Raw genomic sequence first — 13,377 nt, forward strand, 5'->3', positions numbered from 1 at the left:
TCTTCAGTGGAAAAGTCAAGACATTAATAAAATAGAATAAGATGATGTAAGCTGAGGTCCTAGACTATAGGGGTTTGACATATTGATTTGAAAAATTGAAAGGGTCTTGGAAGCTAAACATTAACATTATATTCTGCTCCTTATCTTCACATGGAAAAGTCAAGTTAAGAGATGAAAAAAATAGAATAAGATGATGCAAGCTGAAGTCCCAGACTATAATGGTTTGGCATATTGATTTGTCACATAAATAAAATATATTACATGTCAGATTAGATGATGTAAGGTGAGGTTCCATGTGCTAACATATTGGTTTATCACATAAATAAAATAGAATACAGGTCAGATTAAGATGATCTAATGTGAGGTCCTAGGGCCTAGGCTATACTGTGCTAACATATTTGTTATTCACAAAAAAATAAAATATATATCAGATTAGGTATATTGATCACATAAATAAAATAGAATACGGATCTATCACATAAAAATAAATAAAATACAGATCAGATTAAGATGATGTAAGATGAGATCCAGTCTATAATGTGCTAAACTGTTATGCAACTCTTAGTTCAAACCTCCTGAAAACCTTAAACATAAGGTTCAATCTGCAGAAATAAGAATAAATTGCTACTAGATCATTTAGCGTTATACAAAGAGATTCATTAATGGCAGCTTCTCAAGTACTCCTTCCTTTGGCCTTCATTGCCTATCTGCTCTTGCTCCTCATCATCTATGTGTTTGGCCAGCAGCAACAGATAAGCATCAGCTCAATTGTGAACACTTCCATAGACTCAAAATGGATTTCGCCAAATGGAGAATTTGCATTTGGGTTTTACAATATAAAACCCACGCAATATTTGATTGGCGTGTGGTTTGACGAGATAGATATTCCTAAAACTCTAGTTTGGATAGCCAACAGAGACAAACCTCTTGAAGAGGGTTCTACTCTGCAGCTCAATGTGACCGGCCTCAACGTCTTTGATTCCCAAGGGAAGTTACAGACCATATTTCCTTCCCTCACAGGAGTAAATGCTGCTGAAATGAGAGAAAATGGTAACTTTGTGCTGCTAGACATATCTAACAACACCATCTGGCAGAGCTTCGACCATCCTACAGATACTCTCTTGCCTGGCCAAACACTGAAGCGTGGATCTAAAATCTATTCCAGAGCTACCAATGCAACCTATTCAACGGGGAGATTCGTGTTGGCGTATCAGAAGAATGGGGATTTGATCCTTTCACTGGCTGAGCGTTTGGGTGACAATTCTAGTGATTACTGGAGGTTAGCAATCGGTAATAATTCTACTGTGGGTGCTTCTAACTTGAACATTTCTACAAATGGATACCTATGTTTTGCAGACAGTTCCTCAGATGCAAGTATTACTCCATGTAGTGTTAGCGCCAGAAAGGCGAAGGAACACGCTGTTCGTAAAGTGAGCTTAGATGCCGATGGAATTCTGAGAGGGTATTTGTGGAGCAAGGGAGATGGTGATGGTGATGAAGGTAATAATCCTACTCCTTCCTGGGTACCTGCATGGAAGGCCTTGGACAATCCTTGCCAAGTGAGTGGTCAGTGTGGATTCAACAGCATCTGTAATGTGACCCAGGATATGTTGGCATCCTGTACTTGCCCTCCAGGATTCTCTCTGGTTGATAAACAATACCCATTGAAGGGATGCCTTCAAAATTCTTACGATCAGATCTGCAGTGCCAATGCAAGCACTGCTGTAATGATGGAGCTTGAAAGTGTTGATTGGCCAGGGAATGACTATGCAACAATTTTGTCTTTTAATGAAAGTGAGTGCAAGCAGGCGTGCTTGGATGATTGTATGTGCATGGTGGCCATCTATGAAATTGGAATTTGTTGGAAGAAAGCAAACCCATTAAGGGATGGGCGCATCACATCTTCCAGTAAAGCTTTTGTCAAAGTACTATCTAAAGTCCTCCCTCCATCGACTGCACCGTCAGAGTATGAAGATCCGAGGAAGGAGTCCAGTGACACACTTATTATTTCCATTGCATTCAGCCTGGTGGGTTGCTTTTCTGCACTTATAGTAGTCATACTTATAATTTGGTTTTTTGTCTGTCTTCCCAAGCTCAGAACTCTACAAGAAAAGGGTTCATTCTCAGAGGGACTAAAAGCATTTACATATCAAGAACTATCCTCGGCAACAAAAGGATTTAAAGAAGAGCTGGGAAGAGGTGCCTTCGGAATGGTGTATAAAGGGAAACTGTTGGACGGAAGAATGATTGCTGTTAAAAAGCTTGAGAAGCCTATGAATCAAGACAGCCGTGGGGATGGAGGAGCAGGTGAAAAGGAGTTTAGAGCAGAGATGAATAGCATTGGAGCAACCCATCATAAAAATCTCGTTCAGCTGTATGGTTTCTGTGAGGAGAGCTCCCACAGGCTTTTGGTGTACGAATACATGAGCAATGGGTCTCTAGATCAGGTTCTCTTCAAAAGTGGCATCTATCTTGACTGGAATTTTCGCGTTCAGATCGCTCTTGGAATTGCAAGAGGACTTCTTTATTTGCACGAAGAGTGCATGAATCAAATACTCCACTGTGACATCAAGCCTCAAAACATACTTCTGGACGAAAATCTCAATGCAAAAATATCTGACTTTGGCATGGCTAAATTGATCAGGGCGGAACAGACGCGCACATTTACTCAGACGCGGGGTACCATTGGTTACATAGCTCCCGAGTGGCACAAGAATGTGGCAATCACTGTAAAAGTAGACATTTATAGCTTTGGAGTGATGCTGCTAGAAATTATTTGTTGCAGGAAAACGCTGGATCTGGATGCCCAGGATAATGAAATGGTTTTGTCTGATTGGGCTTATGACTGTTTGAAACGAGGAAGGCTGAGAAAGTTAGTCATGGAGCAGCTGTCCAAAGAGGAGTTGAGTGAGTTGGAAAGAATGGTGTTGGTGGGACTGTGGTGCAGTCAACAAGATCCCTGTTTTCGACCATCGACCAAAGCAGTTGTTCAGATGCTGGAAGGAACAATTGAGATTGCAGTGCCGCCTCTCCCTACTCCGCCACCTTCTCCTTCAACTGCTGCAAGTCACGGCTCTACTTCAACAGACCATATTTCTTTTATCAGATAGAAGCCAATCCTATTTAAAATTATGCTGTCAATATGATATAGAAGCAATTCATCAAGATTCAATCTTTCAGAGTTGCATTTAGGTCAGGTTTAATATTTGGATGACTTTGATAGATTAGATAGTTCTGGATGTGGATGTGGCTGTTTAGTGAAGGCAACTTTTGATTTAGGTGTATGTTTATTTAGAAGTTTGAAAGAATGGTTGAGATTTGAATGCCATCTTTTCTCTACTCTGTCATCTTGTCTTTCAATTGCTGTATTTTAACAAATCATATTTCTTAAATTATCAGATAGCTTTTACCAAACGAATCTAATTCAAAGTTCTGCTCTCAATATCATATTGAAGTGATTCATCAACATTCAAATCTTTGGAGGTGCATTTGGGTCAGATTCAACTTCTACATGATTTTGACAGATTGGATCCTTCAGTATGTGTTTGCTTAGTGGAAGGTGATTTTTGGTTTAAATATGTTCACTTGAAACGTTGTAATATGCTATATAAAAATAGAGATGTCATCATCTATATAATCTTGCTTGTTTCTATCTTAAAAATAATTCTAGTTCTACACTTAGACTATTGATTATGAATATGAAAGAATAATATTGATTGATTGTGTACATTATTATTTTGTCAAATTTAGTAAGTCATTAAATTGCCACTATATTATATGTATAACTTTTAGTGATGATAAATATTATTTTTATAAAATATAGAAGTTGAGGTTAAGTTTAGGTATGTTTTTAATTAAAAAAGCAGTGTTAAAGAGGGCGCTGACCTTTTACAGAGCCAAAGGCTATCAAAAATAAAAAGACCAAGCAGGGGAGCAAATCCCAAAAGAACAAAGTCGGACAGGCCAAACTGACATGTCAAACCATCAACAACCCAACCCAAATCAAGAGGGGGGAGAAAAACCCGGAACTTGACTAGGGGGGGCTTGGGATAGGGGGTTAGATTTTCCTTTCCGCCTACGACAAACAACCATCCAGGCAACACTATCATTAGGAACTTTCAAAGAAGAATCAAGCAGGGAAGACCTTGCAGGGTCATTGCCAGACTGCTGATGCAGAGCAACAACAGGCTGTTGCAGCGGAGCAGTAGCAAGAGAACAAATGCCAGGAGCAGAGTGAAGGTGAGGAGCAAGAGAAATAGGTACAGGAACCAAGGGGGAAGGGCCTGCCACAACAGTAACATTAACCAGGCCTTCATCAGTAGTAAGGGGCACCTCATCATGAGATGAATCAACCGAAAAAGAATCTGAAGCATTAATCGTCAAGTGGTCTTCTGTAGCATCTTTCCACCAAGCAGCAGCACCTTTGTGATGAGAGAGAGAACAATCAGAAGCAAGGTGACCAATTGAGAAGCACCTTCGATAGTGAATAGGGAGGCCCTCATAATCCAGCGATTGGGTCCAAGGCCTATCTCTAGCCATAAGAACCACATCCCTAGGGAAGGCCATAGATATGTCAACATCAAAAGGCGAGCAAAGGTAGAATGGACCATGGAGAATGTGGCATCATCAACCTTCAAGAAGATTCCAATGGAGTTACTGATGGCCTCAAAACAAAAATGTTCCCAGAAATGGAGGGAGAGATTGGGGAGGCGGACCCAAACCGGACGAACAGAGAGGGATTTCGTAAGGGGGTTGAAGGAAGGAGTCCAGGGCTTGATAGAGAGGGAGTGATCCCCCCAAGTCCAAAGCTTACCCAAAATCAAATCACGCTCATGAGTAGAGGTAAAGGAGGCAACACAAAACTCCTTAGCACAAGGGAAAAGCTCAATGCCATAAGAAACAAGGGGCTTCCAAGAATCACTCACCCAACAATGAAGGTTCGAGAGGGAAGACCAAAACCCAGTAAATCTGCAGACCAGAGTGCTACGTTGATAGAGGTCAACATTCTCTATAACCTCTCAGCCATAGACCACAATAAGAGAGGTCTTGGCATAAGGGAGAGGATGAACTCCCTTAGAAGGCTGGGTAGCAGATTTAGTCACATGGGCAAAGCTACGCTTTCCAACAAAGGGCCTGGGTAGAGCATCTTCACCTTGAGCATCACCCGTAGCAGCAGTAAGGGCCTCCAAATCCAAAACTGGGTTAGAGACACCAGCCGTGGGGGACCCAGCCCGAAGCCCGCATGCAGAGGGCACGGGTGAAGACAGAAGAGAGCCTCCATCAGCAACCATAGGAGGAGGGAGACCAGAAAACCACACACCTTGCAGATCACCAGGGATAGAGGCAGAGGGATGAGACGAGACGAAGATGAAGTTTAGGTATGTTATGTTTGATTTGTAAAAAAATATTTGTGTTTGTTATTTGTATTGACATTTTTGTTTACTAATAAAGTTGAAGTCTTTGCATTCTAAACAAGTTATGTTTGTGAGTTGTACTTTCTAGGTATGGGCATAATCCAGTAGAGTAAGAATGAGTGTTGATCATGGAATAAAACTAGTGGTTGTGTCATTGAAAATGAAAAAAATATTTTATTGGCCTAGTTGTAAGAGTAAAAGGGAGCATTGAAGGTTTTGTGAATGTCCTAGGTATGGACCTCGCCTTGCCCCCCCCCACAACATAAGTTTACATGTAAAGAAGTTGTTTCTTCTTTTGGAGATAAGTTGGGCATATAGAACCAAAATTGGACAAACACAATATTGTCATAAATCTTGTTCTGAGTACATTCCAATGGTGTAGGTCTTATCATGAAGTTTTGTTGCTAGTTTCTATTATTCTTAGTCAAAGCTAGATCTTCTTTTTTGGCTTTTCAATTCATATCATTTTGCAAATATCTCTAATTTTCAAAGGTCTTTAGATTCATTCATGCACATTTTCTAGAATCTACCCTAAGTATAATTTATTCATTTTTGGTGTTTTCACATATTGGTCAATTACTTGGACGTTTTGACACCTAGAAAGGATCTGTTTGCATGAAATGTAATTATTAGATTTTCTTTACACATATTGAAGTTATTTGGGTTTGATTATTTCATTTGGAAGAGTTATTGTGGGTTTTTCTATTTATCCTTCTTTTTTCATTTCGACAAAGGATAATTATAAGTCCTAGCAAAAGGACATCTTGACACATCTTAGTGTGGGAATTAAGGTGTATCAACTCTTTCAAGTCCTAACATTGGTAATTGGATTTATTTATTTAATATTATATTTAATTTTTTAAGCTTAGTATTCAATTTTGTTTGCACATGCTATTCCACCATCTTGTGGGAGTTGGCATGTAGACTTGTCATCCTATTGGGAAGGTGACATGGAGTTTTTGTCCTCACATTAGGAAATAAATATCCACTTAGGGGATCTTGGATTATTAATATGTAGGTCCCATGTCTCATGTAATGATAGAATCTATCATAAATATTATGACATAATTACATATTACAACCTATTTAGATAGATTCTATGACAAAATAGACATGTTTCAAAGGGAATCTTTGCATGGAGATGGTGGGCACCCAAATTGGAAAAATTATATAGGTTAGGAATTTTCATAAGCACATCAAGAGGCTAACCATAGTATACTATTCAGCATTCTTATAATAATATCACACCCCTAAGTAAATATATTGTCCTAGCCAATATAAGATGATATCATAAAAATGAGATTAGTCAGATTTGGAAGAGGTGTAAAAAATATATAGTCATAGATATTTTAGGATTGGTCACAACAGATATAGAAAATCTTGGAAGAGTGAAGGCACATGAAATTTTTGAAAGAAGGTAAATCATTATAGAAAAGTCAAGTACATAAACAAGGCGAGTTTACTTTAATTTCAAGGGGAACAATAGGGAAAAAGAGTAAATAAAGAAAAATATGTTTTGGAAGAAGAGTTGATGAATGTTAAGGAAAGTAATTCAAAATGGGTAGTAACCTTAAAAAAGTTTGGACAATAGAAATTTATGAATTTTTATGTGAAATTGATAACCTTGAAAAATAATTTGAAAAAGTTAAATAGAAAAATAAAGAGTTAGAAGAAATATTAAAGTTATTTGATGAGCCCAACAAGAGAAATGAAGATTTTGAAGGAAAACTAAAATTGCTAGAAAAATAAAAAGAGTTCTTCAAGTCAAACCAAATGGTATATGATGTGTCATGTGATACACATGATTTATGTTGTTTCATTGATCCATCAAGAAATGGGTATGTTTTTGCTAAATATTTTTATGATAAATAGTGTCAAGAGGAAGATCATAACATTTTGAAAATTTATAGTCAAATATGATGAAAAATAAAGGATATTATGAAAATAAATAGTTTCAAGATCGTGAAAGGAATGAGATATGAAGGAAAAGGATCAGAAAAATATAGTCAAAGAACCAAAGGGCCTATTGAGCCAATAATAAGGCCAAAGTATGAAGCTATTTGATATGCCACAAGTCAAGGAAATTATTTTACAAGTTCAAGTAAATGAGCTTAATTAATGCAATGTGTGTAGTGTTCTTATTGCAATAGGAAAAGACATACTAAAGCCATGTGTTGTATGATCTACACCCTTTTAGCACATGTGAATTGAACAATCATTGTGAGAATATGTGTTGGAATTAATCTATGATATGATGCATGCAAACAAATTGTACATCTAGAGTTGTAGATCAAATTGGCAAAGGATTTCAGGTATGTTTAAAAGATTGTTCAAATATAAATAGTCATGTGTTGACAGAAACCACACATGGTTTAAAGGTTTGAGAAGGGTGATAGGTAGTGTCTTGTAAGAAACTATACAAGTTTAAAATGAACAAATAGTAAATTTCTAGGAAGTGTACTTCTAGATTGATGTTTAAAAGATTTGAAAGACTGACATAGTAGCTGGAGGAAACCAAAATAAATTCACCACTATTGAAAAAATATTTAATATCATAGAGATGGTTTGAAGATATCATGTAAGGAAAAAAAATGAACAAGTTTGAAGATGTAGTTGTAACCATTAGAAAGCTACAAAAAAAGATATCACAATCAAAAGAAAAGGAAATTTGTCGTAAAAATTAAGGGGGACTGTGTGAGGGAAACTAGATAAGAATGAAAATATTATATGGACAATTATTATTGTTTGTAAGGTTTTATTTTTTACATGTAGACCCAATCTGCAGAAAGCTCACAAGGCCTTTATATAAAGAGACATCATGTAATAGTTTATTAATATGTGTTTAACTAATTAATGTGTTTATATGATCAAATGATCATGAGTAAGAGGATGATAATGTTGTAGCATTCAAGTTGTATGAATTTATTTGTTAGGGTTTCAATCAGATCTGAAGCAAATATGAACTAACAATTATATGCAGATTTAAATACAAAAGATAAAGAAATAAAACAGGACATAGCTAACACAAAGATTTAATGTGGTTCACCTAGAATGGGTTATGTCCACCATACACAGTCGTCCAATCTTTCTTATTATCCAGCAAAAATAGTACATCAACCTTACAATGCCTTAAGCATCCCAACCGCTTATAACATGCATTTTTCGGGCAAAAACAAAGTCGACCTTTTTAGGGTTTTATTACAATGTCGGTTTTCATCAAAAAATACCCAAATTTTTTTTTCTTGGGGGCTCTTGCCCCTGAACCCCCTCTTTTCTCCAGGGTTGTAGCCGCCGAACCCCCACTCGGGGCCCGACCCAGCCCCGGACCCCGACAAGGATATGTGCTGAGTGTACAGTACTTTGTTGATCAGTCGCCACATTTCAACAATCTCCCACTTGGAGACTGACCAGACTCCACATCGAACAATCTCCCACTTGGAGACTGATACTACATGACACCACTGTACATGCAACATCCGCTGGATAAAACACTAGGACTCGAGTGGTATAAATTCCACAATTATCAATCAAGAAGACCAACAGTTACTGATGAAGAAATCAGCTTCTCTTGTGGAACTGCCTTCGTGAACATATCGACAGGATTCTCACTTGTGTGAATCTTCTCAAGCCGTAACTGACCCTCCTCCAAAATAGTCTGGATGAAGTGGTACCTAAGCTGAATGTGCTTTGTCCTTGAATGAAAAGAAGAGTTCTTCGCAAGATGAATGGCACTCTGGCTATCAGTATACAATGGGCGATCCTCTTGTGTTTGACCCAATTCCTCCAGAAAATATTGTAACCAAATCATCTCCTTGCTGGCTTTTGTAGCAGCAACATACTCAGCTTCAGTGGTTGAAAGTGCAACAACCTTTTGCAGCCTAGAAATCCAACTGACTGTAGTTCCCCCTATAGTAAAAACATGCCCTGTAGTGCTCCTCCATGAATCAATATCACCTACCAGATTAGAGTCAACAAATCCACTTAGAGCAGCATTAGATCCTTTGAAACATAATGCCTTCGTAGTGGTTCCTTTCAAATACCAAAGGATCCATTTCACAACATTCCAATGTTCCATACTTGGATTACTCATAAACCTACTCACAACTCCCACTACATGTGCAATATCTGGCCTTGTGCATGCCATTGCATACATCAGACTGCCAACAACTGATGAATACGGGATGTTAGACATTTTCTTTACTTCTTCCTGTGCCTTTGGGCACATCTCCTTAGTCAATTTGAAATGACTAGCCAAAGGTGTACTAACTGCTTTTGCATCCTGCATGTTAAATCTTTTCAACACCTTCTTTATATATTCACTTTGGGACAAATTCAAGGTTCTATTTTTCCTGTCTCGTGTAATCCTCATACCTAGAATTTGCTTAGCTGCACCCAAATCCTTCATAGCAAATGATCTGGCTATTTTTTGTTTAAGATCATTTATGTGTTCCATGTTAGAACCAACAACAAGCATGTCATCAACATAAAGCAACAGGATAATATAACTGCCATTATCCAATCTCTTAAATTATACACAATGATCAGAATGACATCTATGATAACCGTGTTCAGCCATGAAACTATCAAATTTTAAATACCATTGTCGGGGTGCTTGCTTTAGGCCATACAAACTTTTCTTCAACCTGCACACCAAGTTCTCCTTACCTTTGACCTCATATCCCTATGGTTGCAACATGTAAATTTCCTCCTCCAAATCTCCATGGAGAAAAGTCGTTTTCACATCTAATTGTTCAAGATGTAAGTCACCTGCAGCCACAAGACTAAGTACAGTTCTAATTGAAGTCATTTTTACAACTGGAGAAAATATTTCATCATAATCTATACCCTTTTACTGTGCAAAAGCTTTTACCACAAGTTTGGCCTTATATCTTTTCTGACCTCCTTCCTCCTCCTTCAGCTGATAAACCCATTTGTTCAGCAAGGCTCTTTTTTCTGTAGGTAAAGGGACTAAGTCCCAAGTCTTATTTTTCATCAAGGAGTCCATCTCCTCTTTCATTCCTAGCTCCCACTATTGTTTGGTATCCACCTACATTGCTTCTTCATATTCTTCTGGTTCACCAGAATCAGTTAATAATATAGAATACAAAGAAGGAGAAATTTTTTCATGGGGTCTACTTGACCTCGTAGAACATCTAACACTTGCAGGAGTTTGTGGGACATTCTGTTGTTGCTGAGCATCATGTACCTGTGGCATTTCATTTTCAGGAATCTCATCCAACACCACATATTCTTGCATGTCTTGTTCATGCTTCTTTTCCTACATCTGTTCTTTATAAATAACCTTCTCATTGAATATAACATCTCTACTTCTAGTTATTTTCTTACTTTCAAAATCCCATAACTGATAGCCATATTCATCTATCCCATATCCAATGAAGGTACATTTATGAGATTTAACATCAAGCTTGGTTCTGTTTTCTTTATCAACATGGACAAAAGCTTCACAACCAAAGGTTTTTAGAAAAGAATAATTTACCTTTTTACCAATCCATGCCTCCTCTAGAATACCACCATCCAAAGGGGTTGAAGGTCCTCTATTTATCAAATAGATATCAATATGCACAACATCTACCCAAAAATGTAAGGGCAATCCAGCATGCAATCTCATGCTCCTCGCGCGTTCCATGATAGTCCTATTCATTCTCTCTGACACACCATTTTCCTGTGGAGTTCCTGGAACTGTCTTCTACTTTCTAATCCCATTTAAGGAGCAGTAATCTTCAAATGCTTTGCTACAATACTCACCTCCATTATCCGATCTGAGACACTTCAAGTTTTTTCCTGTCTCATTCTCAACCAAAGCTTTCCATTTCTTAAAAGTTTCAAAAACATCTATTTTTTGTTTTAGGAAATATACCCATGTTTCTTTGGTTGAGTCATCAATAAAAATAACATAATAACAAGAGCCACCAAGAGATGATACCTGAGCCGGTCCCCATACATCTGAATGCACAAGCTCTAACTTCTCACTCTTCTTCTTTTTCCCAACCTTGAGAAATCTGACTCTTTTCTGTTTGCCATAAACATAGTTTTCATAGAACTGTAAATCAATCTTCTTTAGTCCTGGCAATAGACTTTTGGAGTGAAAGATTTTCATCCCTTTCTCACTCATGTGCCTAAGCCTATGGTGCCACATTATTGAATCTGTTCTTGCAACATCTATTGTTGTTGTCCCTACAGTAACTTTATCTATAGCAGCTAAGGTAGAGTAAGCATTACCTGTACACATATATAATGTGCCTACCTTTGTACCTTTAGCTACTACTAATGATCCTTTACTGACCTTCCAGATACTATCTAAGAAGGTAACTATGCAACCTTCACTACCTAGTTGCCCTGCATAAATTAAATTTCTTCTTAAGTTAGGAACATGTCTTACCTCCTACAGAAACCAATCATTTCCATTCTACAACTTGATCTTTATCTTTCCTTTTCCAACAATTTGATAGGGCTCATCATCACCCAAATATACCTATCCAAAATCACCTTGAAAATAATCTAGAAAATATTTTCTATGGGGTGTAGCATGAAATGAAGCCCCAGAATCTATTACCCAGGAATCATTAACATTATCCAAACATAAGATTAAAGCATCTTGTAAAGTATTACTTGCAATATTAGCTTCCTTATTGTCATTTTCATTTTTGTCTCCTTCTTTGTTTTTCTGAGACCAATAGTCTTTCTTTAGATGACCAGGCTTTCCGCAGTACCAGTAATCTTTCTTTCCTCTAGATTGAGAGCGTCCTTTCTTTGACTTCCCTCGTGACTTCTCATTCCAAGGGCCTTTTTCTCTTTCCTTTGATCTTCCTCTGTTCTCCACATTCAAAACACTACTTGATGATGTTGGAGTCTCACCTGTGCTTTTCCTTCGCATTTCCTCGCTTAGGATAACACCAACAATATCATCAAATACCAAAGTATTTTTACTAGAGACAGAGTTACTTACAGCCATAACCAAGCTATTCTAGCTTTCTGGCAAAGAACATAAAATCAAGAGAGCCCTAACCTCTTCTACAAAGGTAATTTTTACTGAAGACAATTGACTGGTAATTGTATTAAATTCATTTAAGTGCTCCGCTATAGATCCTCCCTCACTCATTTTCAAATTAAATAAATGCTTCATAAGAAATACCTTATTCAAAGCCGAGGGTTTCTCATACAACTTAGCCAATGTTGCCATCAAATCTACAACCATTTTTGCTTCTGTTATATTGAATGCTACAGACGATGCAAGGCACAATCGAATGGATCCTAGTGCCTTTCTATCTAAAATGTCCCACTCTTCATCTGACATTGTGGTCGCTTTCTTTGCCTTTCCTTCCAATGGCTGCCACAAATCCTTTTGATATAGGTAATCCTCCATATGCATTTTCCATAACTAATAATTCTGGCCGTTAAACTTTTTGACCTTGAATTTGGAATCCTCCATTGCTCCCACTCAAATCTGAAAGTCCTGCCAATTTACAGAAAACCTCGCTCTGATACCAATTGTTAGGGTTTCAAGCAGATCCGAAGCAAATATGAACTAACAATTATATGGAGATTTAAATACAAAAGATAAAGAAATAAAACAGGACACAGATAACACAAAGATTTAACGTGGTTCACCCAAAATGGGTTACGTCCACCATACACAGTCGTCCAATCTTTCTTATTATCTAGCAAAAATAGTACATCAACCTTACAATACCTTGAGCATCCCAGCCGCTTATAACATACATTTTTAGGGCAAAAAAAAGTCGACCTTTTTAGGGTTTTATTACAATGTCGGTTTTCATCAAAAAATACCCAAAAACATAATTTCTCGGGGGCTCCTGCCCCCGAACCCCTGCTTTTCTTAGGGGCTACCACCCCCAAACCCCGGCCTGGCCTCGGACCCCGGCAAGGATACGTGCTGAGTGTACAGTACTTTACTGATCAGTCGCCACATTTCAACATTTAT

The 13,377-nt window shown here is 37.7% G+C and overlaps 1 protein-coding gene across 1 annotated transcript; it reads left to right on the forward strand.

Moving 5' to 3' along the window:
- The first annotated feature begins 662 nt into the window (after positions 1 to 662).
- LOC131050305 (G-type lectin S-receptor-like serine/threonine-protein kinase LECRK4) lies at positions 663 to 3,110 on the forward strand. The gene has a single exon (XM_057984502.2). It carries the CDS (start codon positions 663 to 665, stop codon positions 3,108 to 3,110), a length of 2,448 nt encoding a protein of 815 aa, XP_057840485.2.
- Positions 3,111 to 13,377: the final 10,267 nt, after the last annotated feature.

The sequence above is a fragment of the Cryptomeria japonica genome, chromosome 3 (assembly GCF_030272615.1).
Source record: "Cryptomeria japonica chromosome 3, Sugi_1.0, whole genome shotgun sequence".
In the NCBI taxonomy this organism is placed as follows: domain Eukaryota; kingdom Viridiplantae; phylum Streptophyta; class Pinopsida; order Cupressales; family Cupressaceae; genus Cryptomeria; species Cryptomeria japonica.

What these genes read in the sequence shown, in the direction of transcription:
- LOC131050305 (XM_057984502.2), top strand. Translation starts at nt 663, where the DNA reads ATGGCAGCTTCTCAAGTACTCCTTCCTTTGGCCTTCATTGCCTATCTG.